The 26,474-nt window shown below is 45.4% G+C and overlaps 1 protein-coding gene across 2 annotated transcripts; it reads right to left on the reverse strand.

The window, feature by feature from the left end:
* Positions 1 to 1,634: 1,634 nt before the first annotated feature.
* On the reverse strand, positions 1,635 to 26,233 carry GARS1 (glycyl-tRNA synthetase 1). Of its 2 annotated transcripts, none has more exons than XM_077789590.2 (17): positions 26,071 to 26,233; positions 22,759 to 22,860; positions 20,000 to 20,102; positions 18,825 to 18,966; positions 18,105 to 18,193; positions 16,694 to 16,770; positions 15,240 to 15,385; positions 14,609 to 14,758; positions 12,958 to 13,120; positions 11,828 to 11,992; positions 9,030 to 9,142; positions 8,574 to 8,714; positions 7,336 to 7,421; positions 6,755 to 6,864; positions 5,339 to 5,432; positions 3,849 to 4,039; positions 1,635 to 1,987 (listed from the first exon to the last, which is right to left on the reverse strand). In XM_077789590.2, the coding sequence occupies exons 1-17, from the start codon at positions 26,206 to 26,208 to the stop codon at positions 1,862 to 1,864; spliced, it is 2,136 nt and encodes a 711-aa protein (XP_077645716.1). In that variant the 5' UTR covers positions 26,209 to 26,233; the 3' UTR covers positions 1,635 to 1,861. The 2 variants fall into 2 exon arrangements, with proteins under 2 accessions (XP_077645716.1, XP_085419140.1); XM_085563014.1 differs by having other exon boundaries at positions 8,574 to 8,718; positions 9,034 to 9,142; positions 26,071 to 26,232.
* Between the last annotated feature and the right edge of the window lie 241 nt (positions 26,234 to 26,474).

Genomic DNA, 26,474 nt, shown 5'->3' on the forward strand with positions numbered 1-26,474 from the left:
GAAGGAAACTCAGAAACATTCCCTAATTGCTGTTTGCCTGCCAGGCTGAAGAAAGCATCAGCTGCCAGAGCACAGAAAGCTTCCAGTCACATGAATCCCATTGATGGTTTCAAGCATCCTCTTCTGCATCCTTTTTTTAAAGCCTTTCCTTGCTGAGTGTCAGACCTGCTGATGCCAGGGGCTAACACAGCTAATGCTTCCCAAAGAGGATCAGTGCACCTACAGCTGACAGAGCCAAATCCTGATTTGGGATGCAGGAAGGTCAAGTTCAGCTACCACAGACTGCCAGGGGGCAGGCAGGTAAATTACAGAGGTGGGAAGTGTCCTGGGCTGCATCAAAGGCAGGGCAAGGAGGGGGATCCTTCCCCTCTAATCTGCCCTTGTGAGCCCCCACCTGCAGTGCTGTGCCCAGCCCTGGGGCTCCCAACATGGGAAGGACATGGAGCAGCTGGAGCGAGTCCAGAGGAGGCCACAAAGATGCTCAGAGTGCTGGAGCCCCTTTACTATGGAGAAAAGCTGAGAAGACTGGGGGTGTTCACCTAAAGAAAAGATTCTGAGGACACCTGAGAGCCCCTTCCAGTGCCTAAAGGGGCTCCAGGAGAGCTGGAGAGGGATTTGGGACAAGTGCCTCGAGTTGCAGGACAAGGGGGAACGGCTGAGAGTGCAGGTTTAGATGAGGTGTTAGGAGGAAATTCCTGTGAGGGTGGTGAGGCCCTGGCACAGGGTACCCAGAGAAGCTGTGGCTGCCCCTGGATCCCTGGAAGTGCCCAAGGCCAGGTTGGAAAGGGCTTGGGGCAGTCTGGGATAGGGGGAGGTACCCTGACAATGGCAGAAGGTTGGAACTGCATCATCTTTAACATCCCTTCACACCCCAAGCATCCCAGGATTCCTGTTTTCTAACTCATCTTTCAACGAGCGTCTAAACTCAAGCAACAACTTGGAGAATGCTTCCCAACCCTCTAAAGGGAAGGTTTCTAGCCCAGGGATTTCTCAGTGGGATGAGAGCCTGCAAGACAAGATGTGAGGCCTCTCCTACCTGGCCCAGGCCAGGAGAGTTTAAGGTTCCCCAAAACCAATGCCCTCCAACAGCACAGGGCTTTGAATTCCTCCAGTGCCCAGGGAAGTGAAAGGGTGCTTGGATCTTCTCCCACCTGCTCAGGGCAGTCTCTGCTTTCAGCCCTTGCTGCCAGAAGACACTGAATGAAAAAACAACCCTGCCAGCTCTTTGCTGCTCGCTCCCTCAGCCAAGGAAACCAACCGTGGCCAGCAGGAGCAAGAACTGGAACAGGATTTTCCAACCCCTGCTCTGCTCTCCCATGTGCAAATGCTCCCAATGCTGCAGAAATACAGGTATTAAACACTTGCAGCCAAAAAAAGAGCACTGAACCCATCTCTTGAGGTGGCTGCTTGAACCACAGCAGAGAAAAGAGGACTGGCACTGAGATAACCCTTCACAAACACAGCCCATGCACCTGGGACCATCTTTCACCAGAGTCCAGGGTGATCCAAACCCAGATGAAAGCCTGTGCATGAACCTGCAACACCCAAAGCCCTGAGCAGGAGGGCAAAAATGAGAGAAAAAACGGGCACTTCTATAGAAAGCACAAGGCTGCAGGAACACAGAGAGGCAGGCATATACAATGGTGCTTTTATTTGTAACACCTTCAGCTCAGGCTGCAATTATTTCAGTTTTTAAAGTTAAATCTTGTCAGCAATTGAGGAAAAGAAAAAAAAAATACCCAAATAGTCCCTGTGTGCACAAACAATGCAGCTTTGAATAATACCTGGTAATTTTATTTCATATTAACATGAACAGTAAAAAGTGGACATTTTGACAGGATTTTACTTCAGGTCCTTTTCTTTATTCCTCTATTGTGTCCTTTTTGCCAGTCTCTTGTCCCTCAAATTGTGGATACTTTGCCTCAACATCAGCCCAGGTGAGATAACCATTGGCCAGGTCTCGGATGATGCCAGGAAGTTCAGAGATCTGCAGGAAAAGCCACAAAGATATAAGACATAAAAACCAAAAAGTCACCAAAACCAAACTGGATATTTGGGGACATGGGCAATTTTTACATCAGCAATAGAACAAGTACGAAATACCTTCTGGAAGATAATTTTTGGGGAGAAAACCATTTATTAGGACACCTTAGATTATCTTTTATTAGGGTGATCCAGGAGGGAAATGACTGACCAAAGCAAGGAAATGTTGTGCTATAATTTGGGAAGGGAAAAAAAAAACAAAACTACACACATCCAAAAGATGCTGTAAGCCAGGATTCAGGTAGGCCCTACCTGCTGTAAGACCAGCATGAAAGAAGCTGCAAGTTGCCTTTTCTTTGCCCCTCACAGCACACTGTCATGGTGCAAAGGATCAGCCAGAAAGCTGAAAATTTGAAGAAACTGAAGGATAGCAAAGTCTCATCTCTGCTGTGAGAGGTCACCCAAGTGACAGAGACAGAAGGGTGCCCTGAGGAATTGGCACTGCCTGTTACTGCCAGCCAAACACCAGCCAGCTCAGCAGCTCCAGGCACTGCAGGTGCTTCTGTGGAGCTGCAACTCAGCCCCACAGGTGAGCACCATCTCCTCCTGTGTCTGGGGTGAAGGTCAGGGAGAAAAGAGCATCAGGGACAAAAGAAAAACCTGAAAACCTCCCCAGACTGCAGATCCAGAGCTCTGAGCAGAGGCAGAGCCCACCACAGGGAGGTTTTTGCTATTCCAGTCTGCACTGTAGCCACACTGGCAGAGTGTGCTTAAGGCACAAACAGCTCTGGGGCAGTGGTTCAGCAACTCCTGTGGTGCTGCACAGGCAACACCAGCTGCAAGGCAAACCCCAGGGTTCTGCCTCTTGGTGCCTGTGGATTACAAGGAGCCTAGCCTTTAAAAGCTAGACACAACCCAAAAGTTGTATCAATGCTTTAAAGTCAATGCTTTAACTCAGCAGCCTTCTCACGGAAAGAGCCACTCTGAAGAGCACTGCAATCAGCACAAGGCACGGCTTTCAGGTACAATCAACACCTCTGCATGCAAGAAAAACAAAAGCTTCTGCTCACTTTATCTACTGGGCCAGCATCTTCTGTCTGACCAGGATCTGTTCCTGGGGATTTCTACAACAGCTACATTGCTACAGAGCTGGAGGCAGCCCCACAAGGATTAGTGACATTTCAGGATCAGCAGGGGATGCTGTCCCCAGGGCCAAAAGGAGCACCCCTGGCTGTGTCAGCCCCCAAGCCCCATGTGCTATACTCAGCACTGGTGAGGGCACACCTCGACTGCTGTGCCCAGCTCTGGCCCCTCAGGCTGGGAAGGACATTGAGACTCCTCCATCCAGAGGAGGCAACGAGGCTGGAGAGGGGTTGGGAACACAAACCCTGTGAGGAACCCCTGAGGGAGCTGGGGGTGCTCAGCCTGGAGAAAAGGAGACTCAGGCCTGACCTCAGCACTCCCCACAGCTCCTGAAAGGTGGCTGTGCTCAGCTGGGGCTGGGCTCTTTCTCCAGGAACTGACAGAACCAGAGCACACAGCCTCGAGCTGCACCAAGGGAAATTTAGATTGGATATCAGGAAAAAGTTTTTCACAGATAAAATTCTGGAATGGTCTGCCTGCGGAGGTGGTGGAGTCCCCATCCCTGGGTGTGTTTTACAAAGCCTGGATGTGGCACTGGGTGCCAGGGTTGAGTTGAGGTGTTGGGGCTGGGTTGGATTCGATGATCTTGAAGGTCTCTTCCAACCTGGCCATTCTGGGAATTCTGTGAGTTGTGTCAGCTGAGTTGTGTGAGCTGTGGGAGCTGTGTGTGCTGTGGGAGCTGTGTGAGTTCTGTGAGCTGTGGGAGCGTGTGCTGCGCTCACCTCGGCGCGGATCTGGCGCATGGAGTCGCGGTCGCGCAGCGTGGCCGTGTGCGGGGTGCGGTTCACGGTGTCGAAGTCGATGGTGATGCCGAAGGCCACGCCGATCTCGTCGGTGCGGGCGTAGCGCCGGCCGATGGAGCCCGCTGCATCATCCACCTTGTGGGAGATCCCGGTCCTGGTCAGTGCTTCGGCTGCAGGACAGAGCAGGGATCATTACACACCCCCACACCCCTGAGGCCTTGAGTTTTAGCTTTTGTATTTTCCAGATTCTGTACTGCATTGGTACAGAACTCGGAACTTCACATAAAGTGTTAGCAAGTTCTCATTGGTATGTAACTCTGAACTTCATATAAAGCATTAGCAAGCTCTCCTCACAGCTCAGTCACACAGAACAATCCTTTTCCAGCCTGAGAACCAAGGACACTGCTGAAGCTTCAGGCCCAAAGAGTACAAACAGCAGGGAATTGAGGAGAGCAAACTGAGAGGATGGACTGCACAACCTGAAGCTGTAATTGGACAATTAACCCCAATATGGAAATGGACCAAAATTTATAAAAGTGTGAAAACTCATGATATGGATTCCATCTTACATCCACCTTGGGCAGAGCCACAGCCCACCTCTTGTACTGCCCAAGGTGTATCCTTTGAAGGCCCTTATATAAATCCCTACTTTATTCCTTTAACTCTGTCTAGCCTCTGCTCCAGGTAGCCTCTCAAGGCATCACCCCATGAGGCACTGCCTGTCCCTGGTGCAAGCAGCATCTCAGAGCCCCAATTTTACTCTGACAGAACATCCAGTGTTTGTAGGACCACAGAGTCAAACCCACCCTGCTCTCCCAGCTCTCCACAGTGCAATACAACTCTCACTCCAAGAGCAAAGTCACCAAGTTTTTCCCCTTGCCATCAGTGCCATGACTCTGCTTTAGCTCCAAACCCCAGCCTCAGTGTGCAGGGCACATCCAGAGCAGGGACACCAAGTCCCAGGCAGAACTGGTGCTGACAGCAAAAGGCACTGTCTGACATGCAACCCCTGTTCCTACCCTTCATCTGTTCAGTTTTATCACCCCCATCTTTCCTCATGATGCCCACTACCAGGGGGCTGCTTGGCAGAATGGTTGCAGGCTCAGCAGCTCTGGGACAGACTCAATAAATTAGGTGGCCAATAAAAGCAAAGCAAACTTTAATAACAAAACAAAAAAACCCCACTGCACCAGCTTCTCCTAAGCAGTGGGAAAGATTTCTTTTTGACACAAAAGGAAAAAAGCAGTCTCTTTTACACTCCAAACCAACACAGGGATGGTCATGATGGTGGGTTTTTTGAGCATAGCTGAAGAGTTTGATGGATACCCAAAGCTTGTGGATACTCAGCTGGTTCAGGTCAACAACTCTCCCTGTGCACTTTGGAGAGCCACATGATCCCAATGCTGTTTTGAGAGCCCTCTCTTCCCAGTGCATAGCCCCACCAGACCCAAAGTGCTTAACACACTTACATAATTCCTTGACAAAAGGCATGAATTCCTGATTCTGGCTCAGAGGAAGAACAGAGCACTTGAACGGTGCTACAACAGCTGGGAAGCTGAAGTACTGTGGAAAAAAGGAAAAGCACAAGTAAATAAATACAACTTTAGTGGTCAGATCAGACTCTTAGGAGGTGAGAATAAGCTCTGACTGAGGCTGGAGGCAGGGTCAGTGTTCCAGAGGAGTCTCTGGCCTACTCTAGGACATCAGCAGTGACATCTCACACCACTGGAGCAGGACTGGTTTTCTTCAGCCTCCATTCACCCTTATGTCCTGACAGCTGTTAAATGTTATCTCCCACCAGAATGGGTCTATTACAGCCCTCCTAAAGAAATTTAACCTCATCTGAATTACAGAAAATTAAGGGTGGAGGTGTCTTTCCAGAAGATTTAGTCTTAGGCACACTCTAAACCAAACTTCCTGTTTGAGACTCCACACACATGGAGCATATGCAGCAAAAAGGTTTTAAAACCCTTCACAGACACCCTCAAAAAGTAAAAATGTGCAAGAAGTGAGGGAAAAATAATAAAATCTTTCCCGGCAATCAGCAAGGTATGAAAGGCACAGAAGCAATGCATGTGAGATATACCACAATATAAAGCAGCCCAGGCTACATGGAAAGTAAATGGGTACTAGAAAGAAGTTAAACCCAGTGTTTTATACTTCAGAGGCAGTTTGAGATTCAAAGTCAGCTGTGTCCTAACTCTGGGCTCCTGAACCTTGTTCTCCCAGTCATAAATGTACCACATGCTGTGACACCCAGGGACATAAAGAAGCACTTTTTTAATGTTCTATTTCTTTTTTATGAACACAGTCCAGGAGCCAAGAACAATGAGCAGAATGCAGCACCAAGTTTCCAGTCAGCTTCTCATGGGCCACCAGCAATGGCACAGAGCACCACACCTGGACACTGACTGGAGGAAGCTCTGCCTGAAACACACACTTCCCTCTGGCCCCTGCTACAACAAAGCTTCAGAACAAGGTTTTAGGGGTGTTCAGAACCAGAGAAGGCTGAATTTCACAGGGGACTGAGCAGTCCATTGTCCATCCTGCTGTGCAGAAGTATGATTCCAGGAAAAGCAGCAGCAAGAAAGGAAATTAAACACTGAAGATATGCCTTTCTCTGAGCAATGGAACACTGTCAAATGTGCATCCAGAAGGAGGAATTTCTCACCCCCTTGCCAGGAATCCAGCGAGAGCCTTGTGCAGACGTGGCCCCAGAATGCTCTCATGTAAAAATAACATGTACTCTGGCAAAACCAGCAATGCCACAGCCCAGCTGGGCTCTCCCATCTCCACTGGGCATTGTGCAGTGCTCTTGGAGCCCTTTCCCTGGATGTTAGGGGAGGGCAGGTGCCTGCAGCTGGCCCAGCCTCAGGAGCACTCACCGTCCTCTGCTCGTCTCCTTCCCGGATGCGGAATGTGTGCTCAAACACTGTGTACATGATCCTGCCAATGCCAAACGAGGGCTCAATGACATTTGGGATGATTTCTTCCACTGGAACACAAAATAGCACACATCACCATTAAAAATGTGTTCAGACAAGAAAAAGATATGGTTGCTGATGCTGGCTTTCTGCTCACATGTAGATGAGTACATGGAATAAAAGATTAAACATTTCTGCCCTAAATACAAATATCTGAAGTAGAGATTTGGACTTAGCTCATGTACAGGACATATTTAGGCTGTAGAAAACAACTCAGGGCCCCTTCTCTGGCTTCTCTGAGGAACTAAATCCATGCATTTTGGAAAATTTCCTTCTAGCCCCCTTTCCTGCATCAGGACAAAAGCTCTGTGGAGATGCAGTCACTGACTTTCCAAAAGCCTCACTACTCTTAAATTTCAAGGAAATTATATTTGGCATTTCTCCTAATGCTGTGTTACAATATTAACAGAACAATGCTACCAATAAAGTTCATACTTGAAGTGTATCCTGATGATGATCAAACAACAAAGAATCAAATTTACCATGTAATGTTTTCTGAAATCTCTTCACAGTAACCATGTCCTTTGTTATTAGAAAAGTTTTCCCTTCAGTTTCAACAGTGAATTCCCTGCAAAGAAAAAAGATGTAATTTAAAAGCTACAGCAATAAACAAACAAGTTTTATTTCCTTGCATCACTTGGTTGACTCTGAGAGTGAGATGACAAAAGCCAGGGAAAACCCCAGAGATGAAAGAAACATGTAGCATACCCATTAAAAGAAATTTGCATTAATAATACAATTACTACATGTACATTAAAAGCAACCATTTTCATAATCACAGTGAACTTTGCTGTGGTTAACAGCCTGAAGAAAAGTCATCAGGGAAATTCTCAGGATGAAGCCTATATACCAAAGAGAAAAAGGGAGGCACACAAAGCAGGCACTGGACTATCAATAAAAGCAGGGATATTCCTTGTAACTCATCTACCGAACCATTTCAGGGAGATTCTGGATGGACTAAGTTTCTTTCCTGCAATAATTTCTCTGCCCATTTTGAGTGTTACTATTTTTTTTCTACACTCACATTCATAGAGATGTGAAAGAAATACATTTTAACTCAGGGAAAGAAAGAAAGATGTGTTACCATTCTGTAATGTATGTATTTATCCTACACCTTGTATCATTTCAAGCAGGAAATTAAGGGCTTATTTGTTACTGCACCATTAGCTTTCCCCTAACACAGACAGCTGTTGGCCTGCTTCAGCCAAATCTGACAACTGTAAAGACTTGTATTTTCAGTTCCTGCATGTGTTAGGAAGGCAGGCCAGATCAAATCATACAAATTCATGCCACAGTAAACCAAAGGCTGTAACATGTCCTAAAGCAGCTCACTAAATACTGGAGGATACTCAGGCAAGTTTTGCTTCTCATTTAACTATTTTGTTCCATCAGTCACAGAATTATTTTATTAATTTTAAAGTTTTAAGTCAGTCCTGGTCCACTCTCAAACCAGAGTGGGGAAGCTGGTAAATAATTCCCATTTCACTGAACTGTTTCTCTTCTGGGATGATCCCACTAAAGCCAGCAGCTCATTCCCACACAGACAAACATGTATGTTGATGGATGACCACCAATGCCTGGTGAGAGCACTCAGACATCTCAGATGACCCACACAGCCTGTTCTCACAAGGAAACTGCTTTCAGGTGGCTCAAAAAAAAGCAGCAGCCCTCTGGAGCACATCAGGGTGTCAGAGGAAGGTACCACACACAGAGAGCTCACCCTTTCTCGTTGAGCAGCTGCTCCATCTCGCTGATGTAGCACTCATCACACATGGAAAGGTATTCCATCACCACCTTGGCATCCTTCTTGTAAGCTTTGCCAATGGCTCCCTTATTTGCCTCAAACTGAACAATGTTGACTGTTCTGTACAAGGCTGTTAAGGAGCTTTTGAGGACAGAAAGCAGGGCCTGGTTCCTTCATTATGTCAAAGTTAATTGCTACACAACACAAAGACATCTCCTCTACTACTGGATGAAGGAATTTCCCTCCAAGAGAGGAAGAGAGTAACAAATGCTCAATTCTTTCCAGGTCACTTCCCAAAGTCATGTTGGACTGCAGTTGTAGGTTTCCCTGATAAATATACAGATGTAACTTGAAATAGAGCTGTGCAGGTCTTCAAGACATCTCCCTGTCCAATCCCTTTCCACTTGAGGAGAAGCTGGTTTATTCTGAAAGGATATAGGTTCTTTGAGATGCTTCTCAGCTATGAGAGGAACTTTGGTGGCACGGGCATGGCAGGAAAGGTCATAGCAGGAACGATCAGCACAGCCAACGATCTCAATCCAACCCTGAAAAAACAAAACTGGAAGCTTTCACAAACTCACTTAACCATCAAATATGTTTATTCACCCTTAAGCCCTCCCTGCTCCCATGACTGTTTTTCCTACATAATTAGCTCTGTTACAATAAGCAGCCCTCCCTCACCAGTTGCTCCCTCATTTGAGTGAGTCCATTTGTTTCCAGAGGAAATGATCAGTCATCTACCCAGTGCCTGTGTTCAGGGCCAGCTTTTCCACATGGCTTGGCAGAGCACAGGCCTGTGCCAACAGCTCAGGCTGGGGCCAGAGCACGCTGTCCTATCACTCACATGCCACAGGCACACAAGGAATCATGTCCCCAGGGCTCTGCTTGGCCATGGGACACACAGCAGGCAATCAACCACACTAGAACGGCCAAAAGCCTGGCTTAGGAGCTGCTACAACACAGATCACCTGCAAGGGAAGCTCTTAATTCAGTATTTCAGCATGTATGGCAAGGAGCAATCTCAGAACACCGTTTACACTGGATTGGTGAAGCAGCAAATAAAACCTCCCTCTGGATTTCCTGACAGCCCCATGTAAGACAAGGCTCAGCAGCTGCTTCCCACTCACTGTCACATCAGTGTGGGATGTGCAGGCAGCCAGATGTTGTGTGGTTTTCCAAGCTGGAGTGATATAGCAAGGTGTCAGAAAAGGTATGTCAACAGAAAAAATCCCTGTGCTTGACAATCTTGGTGTCACAGAGTATTCTGAGGGATTTTACAGAAATCAGACCATTAGGGTGTTGCAGTTACTTCTCAGAAAACACAGAATACAGGTTTATGTGGCTGTTTAACCTGGAGAAGAGAAGGCTCTTCCAGTGCCTAGAGGGGCTCCAAGAGCTGGAGAGGGACTTTGGACAAGGACATGGAGTGACACTACAAGGGAGAATGGCTCTAAACTGAAAGATGGCAGGTTTAGATTGGACATTAATAAGAAATTCCTCCCTATGAGCATGCTGAGGCCCTGGCACAGGCTGCCCAGAGAAGCTGTGGCTGCCCCATCCCTGGAAGTTCAAGGCAGGTTGGATAGGGCTTGGAGCAACCTGGGATAGTAGGTGTCCCTGCCCATGGGAGCTGGGTTGGATCTTTAAATCCCTTAACCCACACCATTGTATGCAGTAAATTTATAGAATGGATTTTAAGCTACTCAGACCACTTCCCTTCTTACAACTGAGCACTGCAAGCTGGTACAAACATTTCTGGTCAGTTAAGTAACAAACTAAAGCATGGTCCAGCTCCCAAGGTGTTCCTTTCACACCCCTGGGATTGCTGTGCTCACTGCTGGGTCAGCCTGTTGGAGACCCTGCTCTGTCAGCATTGTCCTCATTATCATGACAAGACTTGCAAAGCTGAATAATCTTATTTACATGCAGTGGCCCCACACCATGTCCAGGTTTGGGCTGGCTGGAAAGATAGGCTGTGGACTTGTATGGTGGTCAGCTATGGACATTCAGAGGAAACCATTCCTTCAGTCACTTTTCCAGGTCTTTTCTATATGAAGACAAATCACTCATTTGAGCTGCAGGAGGTTTGGGGTTTTTATAATCTTCAGTTTGGTAGAATTTTACTGGCTGCTATTCCTCTAACATGCTGTAACAAAACACCAGTAGTGATGAGTCTAAATCCAACCAACAAGAAATGAGGGAAAAAAAGGCACTCATCAAGGCTTGAATGAAAAAGCTCTTAATGACTCAGCAGGAAGATGATAACAAATCCTTGAGGAATTTTTCTTCCAGTACCAGCTGTCTGAACTGGCAGGAGTGAACTCATTTCTCACAGCATGGAAGAGGGAAAGGAAGAGCAAGCATTCAAGCAGGAAGCAATCTGCCCTGAAATAACACCTCCAGCAAAACAAATCCTTCCCCACTACTTTTACAGAGGTTACAGTCTTTGGAAAGCACCAGGACTCAGTTTCCTTTAACTCCAGATGAAATTTGACCAGTAAAGTGTCCACAGGCTACTTCAGGCTCCAGCAAAGGAGCCTGGACCTACCAAAGCAGCATGAACAGTTCAGAAACTTTGTGCAGGAAGCTGGTCCTGGATTCAGAACATTTCAACTGCACTACTAAAAAAAAATTCTAAATGAATATAATGAAAAGTGCTTTAATGCCAATATAGATTGTTCCGCATACTTGAATTTAAAGAAGAAGGTTCAAAAAACAGAGAGCACCATTCACTTAAGCAGAGTGAAACAATCCTTTCATTCACAGTGGAGCTGTACATGATAAACTTTTCCAACAGGCTTCTTATTTCTGAGATTCCTTCCTGTGACTTTCTTTGTTTGTTTTTCCAAACAAATTTTAATAACCAGGAAAAGGTGTGAGAACTTTGCAAATCTAAGAAATGCCTGCAGTCTATTTCTAAGGTACACATGAAAGTCATCCACTGCCACGTAACTGACCTCTCATAGGAAAAACATACTCTGACCCCTCACAGCATCAATTGTTTCTCAGTACTTAAAAAAGCAACTGAAATTCAAGAAAACTAAGACCAGAATGCACTGGAGTACAAGAATCTTGTTATATAGGGAATCCTTGGCTTAGACAACACCGTGTGTTCAGACCAACATGGAGCCGGACAGATGCATCAGACACACAGTCCTAACTTGAAAAAAAACAGAAATAAACCAAATCTAAGAGGGGCTCCTCTTGCTGTTTGCACTTTGCCCACTTACATAGGAGGTTTTGGACTCTGCATCCCAGCAGTCACAGGCATAATGAGCCATCTCATTCTCCATGTGCTGTCGGAAGCGCAGCTTCTCCGGGGATACGCCGACCTTCGTGAGGAAGAGGTAGATTCTGCCGATGAAGTAACCAAGAACAGAGTTATTGATCACACCCTGCAGGGAGAAAAAGCAGGAAGAAAACACCCACGTGAATTCCTAAAGAAGCAAAGTCATGATTTGTTGAACTTCTGCAGGCAACCTGACATGTTACAGAGAGAACTTGTGGTTAAGTTTTGTCTCCCCTGAAGCTGTTACATCTCTTCAAATTCACCTGGTGCCACTGGCACCATCTCCATCTGATCAAACAGTGAGTTACTGTTACTCCAGGACTCATCACCCACTGGCTCTGAGGATCACCTACTTGTAAATACCCCACTGTATCAACAGTGCAGTCACTGGCATTACAACAGCTGCACCCTGCAGTTCACAGCTGCAATACAACAGAAGAGTGGTATTCTTTTCATTTTTTTTGGTTTTTGTTTTTGGGGCTTTTTGCTTTGTTTATGTTTTTTAAAGACAGTTTTGGTGTTTTTTCAGGGTTTTTTTACATTTGGGGGTTGGAGGAAATGGGGTGGAGAAGGTTGGTAAATCAACCAATTCGTAATTAGATTATTCAGGTAGTGATTCATCTCATTGTGCAAGCCACATACTCATAGGGATCAGCAGCTGAATATGAGATTCCCAGATCTTGCTTGTATAAATATTCCTTACTGTCCCTCTTCACCAGTTAAGTGTGAAATTTAACTTCCAACCCCTATCCCAGCACCACCTGTATTCTTGTGGTAGCAAGGGCCAGGCTTAGATCTCAGTCTTACTGATTCACTGTAGAGAAACTACTCATAAATCTAGGAGCAAACCCCAGCTGGCACCAACACAGCACAAACTTTGTGTAAGCCCAGTGATCTGTACCCTCAGTCCTGGATTCAGAATACTCCAACTGCACTACCTGTGTTCAGACCAACACGGGACTGGACAGACACATCTCTGAGAGCCCTAATTTTAAAAAGCCAGTTTGTAAGCCAGCCTTGAGAGCACCAGTGCAGGGAGCAAGCTGGGTGTGCCTGCAGGAGGAAGGTTACCTGCTGGACGGCGTCCCCCAGCCGCATGACGTGCGCAGACTGCCCGCTGACCTGGGCCTTGGCCGAGTACAGAAGGATGTTGAGATCTGCCACGTTCTGAAACTTGGGGTGGTTTTTCTCACTGGGGTCCACAAAGTGCTCAATTTCTGCCATGGTGAATTCCCTAGTAAATACAAACACATACACATGAAATATTTTATGCATTAGACCCTAATAAACCATTGTGCTTCAGCTTCTCACAGCAAGCCAGTAATTTAAAATCATAGGCAGACCCAGCCAGGACAAGGGGCAGACTGGAACATGAACCTGTCCTATCACTGGATTTAATTTCATCTTCAAATTCCTAACGAAACTTTCTACAAATTCATCTAGAGCTCTCCAGGCTGTGGTTAACACTACTGTGAATCAGAGCAGAGAACACCACCTTGGAAGTAATTCCAGAAGTTCTCTGAATTTTTTCCAGACTGCTGTGATGATCATATTAAAAGCAGCTGTTCCTTACAGGGTCTGCTGATTAAATCAGTAGCTTAAACTCATGTCAGAGGTGCCAAAAATAAGCAGGTGAGGTGGTAATTTCCTGAAGATAATGATACTGCTGCATACAGCAATGGCATGAATTCTGTTTTAAGAACTTGTCTTTAATATATCTTTACTCAGAGATTGATTCTGAGCCTTCTTGCTTGAAATCATTTTCCACTGAATTAGCTCGTTATCAACAACCTTTAAAAAGCTCTAGGTAATCATTAACTGTAAATCACAACCATCAGGGTGTAATTTCCTGTGATTGCATAATAACAGTCTCCAATAAATGTGCCAAAAGCATATCATTTATATTTGACTGAAGATGATTTCAATGAGAGAAGTTCTCATTTCCAGATGAGCAAAACAGAACAGGAGGACTGAGGAAATTCCTGAGTTTCCCCTGTGCTAAGGATGCCACAGCCTCTCAGTGACATTTATAGCACCACAAAATAATCAACTACCAGGTTTACAACATGTACTGCCTGTGCATGGGAGCTCTTGTTCCAAATTATATGGAAGAGACTTCCAGTTAGGATAGATCAATTTAAAATCAGAGATTATCGCTATTGAGAGGCAATAATCATTTTTATCCAGAGACAGAACTGAAAGTAATTCCCAACAACCCTGAGCTTTCCAGCTTGACTGATCTGGCGACACAAACACTGGTCCTGAGTCAGGTTATCTCCCAACTTCCTCTCTGGAGCAAGCTGAAGAGCTGCAGAATCTGCAGGACTGAGACAAGGAAATATTGCTGCAAGGTCAAGCACGTTTTAATTTCAGTTTCAAAGCAAATACTACAAACAGAATTAAATAAGCAAAACCCTGTACAGAACACAGCTACCTTGGACATGATTCTTTCAGACTATGATGGAAGCCAAATTCTGTCAGTGAAACTGAGTTTATCTCTAATATAACAATTATGTCAGAGATTCTACTTCTCACAAGCCAATCTTAGAATTCTGTACTTAAAATCTAAACTGTGAATTCATCTCTAAAGCCTGAGACTCACCAGGCACATAACCAGGATTCCTCTGGGAGAAAGCACTAAAGTGAAATAATGCTGCACAAACCCTGGAGAGATGCTCCCTGCTCCCAGGTACCCTCCTGCTGAAAGAGAATTTGGCAGTACCTCACTCTGATAAGGCCGGAGCGGGGTGAGATTTCATTCCTGAAGGAATTTCCAATCTGGGCAGCAGCAAAAGGCAATTTGCCTTGGTTAAACTCCAGCAGACGTTTGAAGTTGAGGAATATTCCCTGTGCAGTTTCTGGCCTCAGATAGCTAAAAAAATATGGAGGAGAGGAAGAATCAGGAAGATTTAAGGGTGGGGAAGGCAGGGACAGAGCCACAGTTGTTACAAAACTTAGAGGTGAAAGTTTTTCTCTTGAGACTTTTAATTCCAGGCAAAAAACCCAATTAAGGAATAGACTGAAGGGGTAAAAACTTCACCTCTTTCCTCAAACAGGTATCCTGAAGTCGGTTTTCTACAGCCATGAAGCCACAGACAATTGGAGACCAGCATTAAAACTACTTCAACCAGCAAGGTCACAGCTGGGATCTGTATTTTGGGTGCTTTAAGTATTTTCATGATTCTCCAAGAGCCCCTTGCTTCTCTTGCCTTTCCCCAAGATTCCAAGGAATGCTGATGTGCTGCAGGAAGCTGGGACTGAGAGGCAGGGGAAGGCTACTCTAGAGATTTTATTTTTATTCCAAATCATCTCTAAAGCAAGGAGAGTGTGAGCAGAATGAAATTAGCACCTACCCAGGCATATTTCCTCCAGGCCCAATGGAGGTCTTGAACATCAGATTGAAAGAAACAGGAGGGGACAGGTCATTCCCAGTGACAGGGGACTTCACATTGTAGTTCACAAAAAGATCTGCAAGCTCTTGCTGGCCATAATTGTCCAACTATCAAAACACAAGAGAATTATTTTAATTATAGACAAGATAACAGGATTGAATGTCCTCTTTATCTTTATGAGCGTGATCTACAGCTCTGAATCACCTGCCCAAAATATTCCCTTCTAACCTAAATTTTCAAGCAAGCTGAAGTTTGAACCAGTGATAGGAGAATACACTCTGCACATTTGCAAACCCATTTTAGTAATAGGTCTGGGATTTAGTCATACCACAGGAGGTCTGAGCTTAAGAGTGGGTGTAAAGCACACGACAAGTCACTGGGATTGCACCACCACCCACCAGAACAGATCCTTTTGAACAGATTCAGCTAAAACATGGGGAGCTCTGCGTTGGGAGCAAAAAAAAATACAGCAATGAGAGAGAAGAAAGCTAAAATGTCTGCAGGGCTTTGCTTGCATTCATTTATTTTTCTTCTGTTGCTTAAAACACAATATTCGAGCTATGCATTAGATGCCCTTTCAGAGCTGTTCTGAATTTCTAGTTGTCATGATCTTTCATATATCAGGAAAAAAAATGCAAAAATAGGGTATAAAAATACTCTATTAATAGAGAGATTTCCCCAAAGGACGGTCAAACTTCAGTGTTGTAGTGTGGAAAACCTAATGACAGCTGCTCAGTGATGTATAACACTGACAAAAAAGTTTCTCCTTTTGGAAGGAAACATTCATTCAATGCATGGCTTTGGAAGCATTTATCCTAGAAGTCATGAGAACAAACATTAAAAACAAAGAAAAACAAAACAAAAAAAAAAGGCAAATGTTTCTACAGTTGTTCAGGAATGTCAGACTGAACACCAACTATTCTCATGGTAAACACAGGAAAAATCTTTGTGGGATGCCAGAGACAGAGGAACAAATCTCCAGTGCTTCAAAGCACTGAGACAATTTCAGAACAAAGCAAATCAGTGCTGAGCTGACTCAAAGAAACTCTGACAAAACTTGTGATCCATCTCTGTTCCTTTGTATGACAATCCCACTGAAGGGACTGACAAATGTAAAAGCTTTTTGCCAGGGTATGAAGTGAAACAAAGCAAATCAACTCCAACACTGAGCTTCAGCCTTACCAACCCAACACTCAAGAGATTAATTAATGTAACAGCAGTAACTCTCCAAAACAGGGAGATGTGGTTCACCAACAAGCTCAGAGTATTTATTAACAATTAGATTGTCTGTATTTGAGAGGATCTCTGGGGTAAAGACTTCCGAGCATCTTCAGGAACAGAAAAGGGCCACTGCCTCTGGACTCCAATCATACAACTATTTCCCTGAAGCAGCCAGCTCCCCGTGCAGCACCCACCTGTGTTAGAACATTTTCCATTTCTGCTTTTTTCTCTGCCGTGCACTTCTTGTCAGACATCAGTTTCTGCAGGTGAGCTGTAAGAAAAGTTAGTTATGAGTTTAGATTGCAACTCCATCACTGACCCCAGCATAAAACAGCTCGGGAGGATTCCCCAGCATGAGTTAAGTGATGTCCACAACTTGTCCTGACAGTGTCCACCAGGGTAATGCTCTGTCCTCAGGGCAGTGGTGACCTACAGTTCACTGCACTGCTGTGCCACAGGGAAAACAACACATTCTTATCCAGTTCTTTTCCAATATTATTTCTCTAAACCCAAGCAGTCCTTTGTAGTCCTTTTCTTGCTTTCTATTACACAGACAAGAAATAATGTCTGATCCCAAGCACCAAGGCTGATTTTATTCACAGAGGCAGGTACAGAGCTGGTACAGTGGGGCTGGACTGTATTCCAGGTTACAGCACAACATCTTCCCTGACACACAAAAGCACATAGTGATGCCAAGACTTCCCTCTCTTGTTTGAAAAAATCAATTTGACTTTTTAATCAGTAACAGCTCAGTTTGACAGTAACAGCAGGTGGCTGTTCACAGGGAGGGGCTGCAGAACACACTTGTTTGATGAGGCTGCTCAGCAAAGGAGGCAGAGGTTGGATGGGCTTCTTTTCAGTTGTTTTTTGACAAAAAAAATCTTAATGAATATAATGAAAAGTGCTTTAATGACAATATAGATTGTTCTGCATATTTGAATTTAAAGGAAAAGGCTCAAAAAACAGAGAGCACCATTCACTTAAGCAGAGTGAAACAATCCTTTCATTCACAGTGGAGCTGTACATGATAAACTTTTCCAACAGGCTTCTTATTTCTGAGATTCCTTCCTGTGACTTTCTTGGGGTTTTTTTTTCCAAACAAATTTTAATAATCAGGAAAAGGTGTGAAAACTTTGCAAATCAAAGAAATGCCTGAGGTCTGTTTCTAAGGTACACATGAAAATCATCTACTGCCACGTAACTGACCTCTCACAGGAAAAACATACTCTGACCCCTCAATCAATTGTTTCTCAGTACTTAAAAAAGCAACTGAATTTCAAGAAAACTAAGACCAGAATGCACTGGAGTACAAGAATCTTGTTATACAGGGAATCCTTGGCTTAGACAACACAGTAATCTTTCACAGCCTGATGACACTGGGTTTATAAAAAGGGACATAACTGGGTTTTCACCAGAGATCCTGAACCTCACTTAAGACACTAACAGAACCTATGGGATTTTTGGTATGGTATGATTGATTACTGCGAACACAAGTAAGAAAGACTGGTTACACCAGCAGGCTTTCCTTGAGAAACATTCTCTTTCCCAGTGCTTGTACCACTACAAGAAATCCCCAGACTCACCCAGCTTGGAACAAAATCAAACCTTTTAAGAGATGATCAGCACGAAAACATTCCCCGTTTTTCACATCTTTCACCATGAAGTCAGCAAACTTGTCTACATGACCAGAAGTCCTACAAGAGATGACACAAAACAAGCAATGTGACAGCTGCCACCGGACAGCCCCAGGTCTGTGTGATCCCAGTGGACAGACCTTTATCAAAGTTAAATCCTTCAAAAACTGCAGGCTCACTCCTGCTTCGGATTACAGAGTCATGTTAAGCAGCATCATCCCTCAGAAAATATGATCTGTGGGAAGTATCAATGCATCTAAATCTTAAAGGTGTCACAAAGATGACAGTTACTGCCTTCAGGAACTGCATCATGATCAAAACTAGACATAGCTGCAGTAGTGAGGAGTAACCAGTACTTCAGGTGGAGATATTCCCAGTATTTTGTATCTCAGTTGCATGAAAGCTTCTGCCCTTCTCCTTGTCTTCTTAATCCTTTAGGAAAAGAAATTATGACAATTTCTTACCTAATGGGACTGCTAGGAGGTTTTGAACTCTCAAATGTGAGTGCCGCTGCTTTCCCTGACTTATGGAACAAAAGCTTCTCACACTGATCTGTGCACTGGTACCTAAATATGGTGTGAAACTGGGTGACCCAGACTCAAGAGTCCTGTGCATAATTTTACAGAACACTGTAAAAAGCACCTATGACCAGAAATCACATGCTGCAGGTAAAAAAAAGACCCATATTTACTTTAGAACCGGCTCAGGCGTGAGCATGGTGCAGTCAATCTCCAGGATTTGCTCTTCCTGAATAAAGTGATGTCTCCATGCTTGGATGATGTTGTTCTTCAAAGCACACCCAACAGGCCCAAAGTCATACAGACCACTGACTCCTGCAAAGAGGAAAAGGTAAAAAAGAAGGGTGAGACTGTACAAAACTGCACTGTTTGGAGGAGATGTCTTCCCTTTTCAGCATTTCTATCAGCTGGTTTCATTTTATGAGCATGAAGTACAGTTCAGCTGCAGAGCACTACTGAGGCACCAGGTAGTGACAGAATCTAATAGTGATAAACTCATGCAACCAACAAATCTAAAAACCACATTCTCTCCACCAATGGATTCTGTTTTGGGAGAGCAATCTATGTGAAGAAGGAATCTGAATACAGAAGAAATGATCATGCACGAGCTGAAGCAGTGTTATTGTCAGTAATAAATAACAACTATCTGCAAATCATCAGTGTAGCTGCAAAGATTTTTAAAAAAGCCAATAAAACAACTCAGAGTGTTTAATTTGGTATTTAAGGTGAAAGAGCAGTAACCACAGAGGCACTGTGCTGCCTCCTGAGATGTTCATATCAGCCATCTGAAGAGGTTTACAGCCACATTTATTCACCTGTGCCATAAAGTTGATTGGCAAAGTTCACTGAGGGAACAGGTTCTAAAGTTCACAGTGGGTTTGAGGACTACTGGCTTCCTTGTGGACCATTCACTTAAAAGCTGGACTCCATGATCCTTGTGAGTCCCTTCCAGCTCAGAATATTCTGTGATTAATTTGCCAAGAGAATCTCAGGTAGAGATGAATAGTTATAAATAAGCTGATGATCTCCTTAAGCCCCAAACACTCTACCCTCAGCAAAGAAGCCATCTTCTACCAATGTAATGTTCAGGATATGCATCCTAAAGTCCACTCATTTCCATTCAGAGAGCACAAGACAAAAATTGAGCCCCATCCCAACCAAAACACTTCAGGAAGGGGGAATTTGTGAAAGGTTTACAGACGCAAGCAGGAAAGTTTAAAGCAAAGTTAAAAAAAAACTCTTGTATGCCACATTAATATAACATTGCTAGAGTGCAGTATTTCACCCAGCTAGAAAGACCATAACATTAGCCTAAAGGGATTAAAATGTACAATTTTCAAACCCATACCTCCATAAATAGAAAAAGCTTGGTCATAGAAAAACCTCCTTTTGAGTGTGTCTTCCATCTTAACTCTGTCCACGATGTCATCTTTGGGCTGTAAGGCCAGCTCCTGTAAGTCAGGCAAAACAAAACCATTAACAGCCCCTGATTCTGGCAGGAGGAGAAATCCACTCACCACTGTGAGTGAAAAGTCTGCAAAGACCACTCTGAAGAAAAGGTATCCTGTCAACATCCTCATTTTCCAAAGAGGAATCTTCCCACTGAGATTCAAGTGCTCAATTATGAACATCCTTGTGTGAATGCAGCATCATTTCAGACACTTGAGGTGGACTCATGACCTAACTTTCCCTGAGCAAGCTATCCTCAGCTTTCTTCACAATCACTGCAAAAAAAAAAAAAATCCCAATTTCAAAACCAATTCTGATCTTCTTCCCTCTTCTGATTATGAAAATATCTTTAAGTGACCATCTCAGACTGCACACATCTAACTCTTGGCATATACTTTACTTTCAGTAAAGTGCTCCTCACATGAAAAAATTTTGACTATGAAGATTAAAAGCACCATCATCCTCATGCTCTGCCAAATGGATGATTTTAAGGATTTGTGCATGGAAAATCTATCTGTAAAATTTAGGTCTGCACTCAGAAAACTTATGAGTGCTTTAATGCCCTGACAAGATACTGTGACAATGTTTGAGAGCAGACCCACTACTTTATCTGAAAACCTGTAATTTTTGCAATCTAATCCATTAGTGAGGTCAACAGATTTCAAAGATCTCCTTCAAGGCAGTTGTTTTGATCATTAAGGCAGAGTTAAGCCCAGAAGTGCAGAAAATTCAGATCCTCCTAAGTGTCTCAGACTATCATTTTGAAAAGCCTTTGAGTAACAAAAAATTATTGTGTGTCCATGTATTTTAAACTTCCTATTTTCTATTATATATAATGACAAATAAACGTGGTCTAATTTTAAAAGCACTGTACTCTGTGTACTTAGCTGCACCACCCTGCTCAAAGCTTCACATTCAGAGCTGCTCTGACATCTTCAAGTAAGAACCACAGGGCTTGAAAACCACCACTGGTGCCTTTCCCCAAAGGTAGAAGGGACTGTGATCCTTGCTGGGAACAGCATCAGAAGAGAAACACTCCAGTACTGGAGTGCTGCACTCCCAAGGGCAGATGCTGCATTTGCAAGGTCACCCTTGCACTGACAGCCCACACAAATTGTGTAAGTGCTAAGAAACCTCCCCACTGCATCCCACAGGCACCCTCCAACACAGAGGTGGGGCTCACAGGGATACCAGAACTCCACACCTGCCTGGTGACATCCACAGGGACACCAGAACTCCACAGCTGCCTGCTGACATCCACAGGGACTCCAGGACCCCCCACCTGCCTGGTGACATTCACAGGGACACCAGAACTTCAAACCTGCCTGCTGACATCCACAGGGACTCCAGGACCCCCCCACCTGCCTGCTGACATCCACAGGGACACCAGAACTTCAAACCTGCCTGGTGACATCCACAGGACACCAGAACTCCAAATCTGCCTGGTGACATCAACAGGGCACGAGGACTCCTCACCTGCCTGGTGACATCCACAGGGACACCAGAACTTCAAATCTGCCTGGTAACATCCACAGGGACACCAGGACTTCAAATCTGCCTGGTGACGTCCACAGGACACCAGAACTCCTCACCTGCCTTCTGTCATCCCCCCAAGCTTCTGAGGGTTGGTACACAAAACTGGGAAAACATCTAGATAGTATTTCCTCCAGGATGATCTAGTTATCAATGCAGGTTTCACGCAATGGTTTCAAAGCCCAGTCCCTATGCTGAATACTCAGTAAAAATGACATTTTCTTGGGTACAGTGTATGTAAACAGGCAGCCACAAAGCCAGACCTGGCAGAGAGCAGCACCTGTTCATCCCACGTGACCCTGTGGGACAAACAGGGTCAATGGGTTTCAGTTCAGGTGAACTCACATTCTCAGTCAGGCAGCTGTAAGAAGTGCTGTAAGTGTATTTACTCATTAGATCTTAAGAGTACCACCCAGGAACAACTACAATCATGTTTGCATGAAATAGAAATTAGAAATAACCTGGTGAATTTGCACAAGTGACTGTTTTTAAGCTTCAAGCTTCTTTTTGTTGTTTCAGTCTGGGAAGGGGACGGAAGCTTACAGGATAAAAAAGTGTATTTTACTTCTTTATTAATCTAAAGACAACAAACATCAAGTTCCATCTTTAATTTGCACAGACTTCAGAGCTTGGCTGTACTGAAAAAAGGGGATACAATTTCACCTCTAAGGCTGAGCATAACTACAGGTTATTTGAAATATCTAGAAAAACTTTGCTACTGTAGCAAAATGGGTGGTTTCTAAATAGACACATTCTATGACAGGCAGGGAATTTCAATGCACAAAGAATCTGAAAATTCACCACAGTGAACAGCATGTGCTTTGACTCTGCACACAAAAAATCTATACAGCAAACAAAGATTAGTGAATATAAAATCAATTTCAGCTTTGATTACTGGGCAACCCGAACTCCTATGTATTTGTTTCCACACTGATTTAATGCTAACAGAAATTAGTGTAACAGGTAAAGAATGAAATTGCCACTAACTGGAAACCTGTAAAAACTACTTCAGAAGTGATTCAGTCTATAACTGTTTAGACCAAACCTGAAATAAAGAATTTAGAAGACATTTTAATGCTTTTCAAGACAAAACTGTGGAGCCCAGAATTTAATTTCCAGACTCACCTTTGCTTCTAGGACCCTCTTCCGAGCTTTGAGCTCTGCTACAGCTCTGTCTATGTCCACCTGGGGAGCTTTCTCTTCCTTCAGCTTCCTCACCAGCTCTCCCTAGGGGAAAAAGAACATTACAGATTCATTCTCTGCCACAGATGAGATCTCTCTTTCTTCCAGCTCCCCTGGCAATCCAAAAGGAGATTTCTGTCCAGCCTGCACACAGGTCTCCAGAGGCTGCAAGTGAGAAACACACTTTTAAGAGTTAGCAGAGTAGACTTCATTAGGGAAATTCAACCACCCCACACAACTGTTAAACCACAGACCTGCTATTCAATCTCCATGTGGAATTATATTCCTCTATGTACATCACATTTCCACACATCGCTGGTTCCTGTCTTTGAGGATGCACTAAGTGGATTCTCAGATGGTGAACACAGGCTTTGTGCTCTCCATCTCCTTCTACAAGGTTTCTCTTCCTTCCACCCCTTCCCTTTTCCTCAAAGCCTATGACCATTTCAGACTTCTTTTCCTCTGTTCTATCTGACCAAAACTGGCCAGTGAGGACAAAAATTTTCAGAAGAAAGTCTCACAGAAGACAGATATTTGCAGCCCAATGTCTAAGCAAAGAAAACGTTGCATTTTGAGTGAAAACTGTTATAATTTTTAACACCTGTTCTGAAACGTTGAGATACAACAAAGTCAACAAAAAAATAAAAATACCCTTAAAAAAACCCCAAAGCCTAAATATTTCAGAGCAGCAAAACCCTGCAGTGGGCTCACAGGAGGCCTTGACCTAAGTCAAACCACCACCACCACCACCTTGTTATAATTCCACAGTGGTCTCTGCCCTTTCAGCCCAGAGAAATGCTCAATCCCTACACACCCAAAAGTGTTCTTTTATGATCATGATCCTCAGCTGTCAAGCCCAGCTTGCTCCTGGAGAAAAATGAAAGTCTTCCTAAAAGTCTTGCTAAAAATCTACCTTTGAGTCCACTCTTCTTCACCAAAACCAAAATCTAGCTTGAATTACTGAGAAGGACAAAGGTGCTGAAAGAAAAAGCACAGTGATGTCAAAGCTGTCCCAAGTGAGATGTTCTAAAAATAGGATACTCCAAGTTTTCTTGCACCTTGCATATCTTGAGCAGACAAAAAAAAAAAAAACACAATCCACAGAGATTACAACATTTCCACAATACCAACCTTTTTTTCCTAAATTCTGAACTTTCCTGACCAATACATTACAGGTAACTGAGAAGGCAAAGAGAAGAGAATACACAGACTGCCATTCTGTAATCAGATTAGAAAAGATAAAAGTGCTCCAGAGACTGAGGGGTTCAAAAGCACATTTTATTAATAAAATGATGTCTCCAAGGACTGCACTAAAACACACACAATGAGAAGAAGGAAAAATAAGAATCCTGTCAGAATTAACCCCATCAACTACACAAACAGAACAAATCTCCCGTTTCCTTCCTCTTAACTACTTAAACAAAAATGTGAAAGTTTCACTCTGAGACTGAGGACTGCAACTGCCATTCCTGGGAAACGTGGCAGAGGGAGGGATCTGATCTGGTGTTTTTTTCTTCTAAAGTAGTAAGTCAAAATTGCCTTTGTTGAGCCAGGGGGGTCGGCAGAGGAAAACATCAAGGCAGCAGCAAAGCAGCAGCTCCTGCTGACTCAACGGAGCCCTCACCCTGCTCATTGCTGAGCATCCAAAAGCAGCACACAGCAACTCTTTGTCTTGACCTATAAGTAAGAGTGCTCAGACATACGCAAGGAGAAGGAAAAAAAAAAAACAACAAACACAACTGAAGCAAATAATTATGCCTGCTGACAGGACTCAATCTAATTAAAGCTCCGATCCCCAGCCCTGCCCAAGAGGAGGAGTGCACAGCAGCACTCGATGTGGCAAATTTTGCTGCAGCTTTGTCCCACAGACCAGCAAAGCAGGGAGGGATCCACCCCTGGATCACGGCAGCTTATTGCATCAGGCACTGCTGCAGGAAGATAGGCTGCTCCCTCTCCATAGGCTGAGTCCCTTAGGTTTAATTAAACCACTTCTCCTGGAGCTGCCAGACACAGACTCCTGCATCCAGAGGCATCAACCACCCCGATCTTTGTTATCCCCTCCTGTGCAAATATCTCCAGGAGTTACTACAGCCAGTTGTACAACACAGTATGTGTGGCTCCAGCTGGACTATTGTTTATTTTTCCCTTGGTGCCCCACACCCCAGTTTCAACCCCTGAAAAAAAGGGGTGCCTTGATATTCGCAGGCAAATGACAGCACCCAGGATTTTAAACTAAATAAATTGGCTGGTTCTAGAGATCATTGCTTTATTTACAAGCAGCTCTCTTGCCAAGGCATTATGCTGTACAGTGATTCATAATAAAAACTCACTGAAGTGCTGGCATAATTAGAGGGCCATAAATCCACTCATTTAATGGGGAAACACACGCACAAATCTGCCAATACAAGGGACACACGCATAGCTCTGTGTGGAGCTAAGGAGAATAATATGGATTCAGCCACTTAAAGGAGGCACATGGGGGACACACAGGCGCAGGTCTGGCAGGTGGTGAAGAGAGGAAAAGGAACTCCACAAGGTCCATTGCCGTACACAGCCGGAGTGCCAAGATTTATTTAAGAAATGAAAATACAACCAAATCCTTCTTTGGTAAGAAGGATGATAATGGCAAAAGGAGGGAGATGGGAAGACAATGCGATGCAGCCCCAGCTAAAAGGACACATCACCCACCTGGATTAACCAGATGATGAAATGGAAAACATGCAAAGGAATCACCATCCCTTACTGCATCAGGCAAATATGCAACTCCAAAGAACGTCATTCACCTCCGGAACGCGGCACAAACTCAGCTCTAAGGCACCCCGAGGGGACGAGGGGGCTGTTTTACACGGGAGGGGACACCCGGGGAGGCTGAGGGACAGCTCCAGCCCTGCCAGGCGGCCCCGGCAGCGCGGGGAGGGCGAAGAGCCGCGAGGGGAAACCCACACGCGGCTGCCCTCCCGCACCGCCTGTGCCCGAGGGACCAGCCCTGAGCAGAGACCCGGGGACACCCATGGGGGCACCTATAGGGACACCCATGGGGACACCCATGGGGACACCCATGGGGACACCGGGGGGCTCCCCCAGGCCGCGCAGTGCCCGCAGCCGGAGCCGCCGCAGCGCCCGGCGAGGATGCGCCAAGACCCCTCCGCAGGGCTGGAACCCCCGAGGGGGCCGGGGGCGCCTCCCACAGCCCGCCCGACCCCCGGGGCGACACCCCCGAGCCCCGGCGGCGGGGCGCGGGCCGGGCCGCGTTACCTGCTGCCGCACCGCGTTCCGGAGCGGCGCCAGCAGCGCCTCGGCCTGCGGGCCGTCCATGGCGGGGGGGGCGGCGGAGCGGAGCGGGCGGGCGAGGCGGCGCAGCAGGGCGGGCAGGACGCTACGGGGAAGCGGCATGAGGAGGAGGAGGAGGAGGAGGAGGGAGAGGAGGAGCGGTGCCCGCCCCCCGCATGATGAAATCGCGGCCGGGGTAAAGCGGGCAGCGGGCGCAGCGCGGCACTTTCCGCGCTCGGGGCGGCAGCGCCCGCAGATTCGGCACAGGCGGGGGCCGCGCGGCCGGCAGGGGGCGCGCGCACGCCGCGCCGCCCCCCCACACACAGACCGTGAGGGGAGCGGGGAAAAGCCGCGCCTGGCACCGCCCTGGGGGACACACGCAAAGTGCA

The sequence above is a fragment of the Lonchura striata genome, chromosome 2 (genome assembly GCF_050655825.1).
Source record: "Lonchura striata isolate lonStrDom1 chromosome 2, ASM5065582v1, whole genome shotgun sequence".
Lineage (NCBI taxonomy): Eukaryota > Metazoa > Chordata > Aves > Passeriformes > Estrildidae > Lonchura > Lonchura striata.

Bases quoted from the DNA above. Each gene is read 5' to 3' on its own strand.
- GARS1 (XM_077789590.2), bottom strand. From the start codon at position 26,208: ATGCCGCTTCCCCGTAGCGTCCTGCCCGCCCTGCTGCGCCGCCTCGCC. The intron at 7,422-8,573 runs GTGAGCTCTCTG...TTTTCTTTGCAG, and splicing joins CAGCTGCTCAACGAGAAAGG to GGAATTCACTGTTGAAACTG. The intron at 1,988-3,848 runs GTGAGCGCAGCA...CTTTTCCTGCAG, and splicing joins TGCGCCAGATCCGCGCCGAG to ATCTCTGAACTTCCTGGCAT.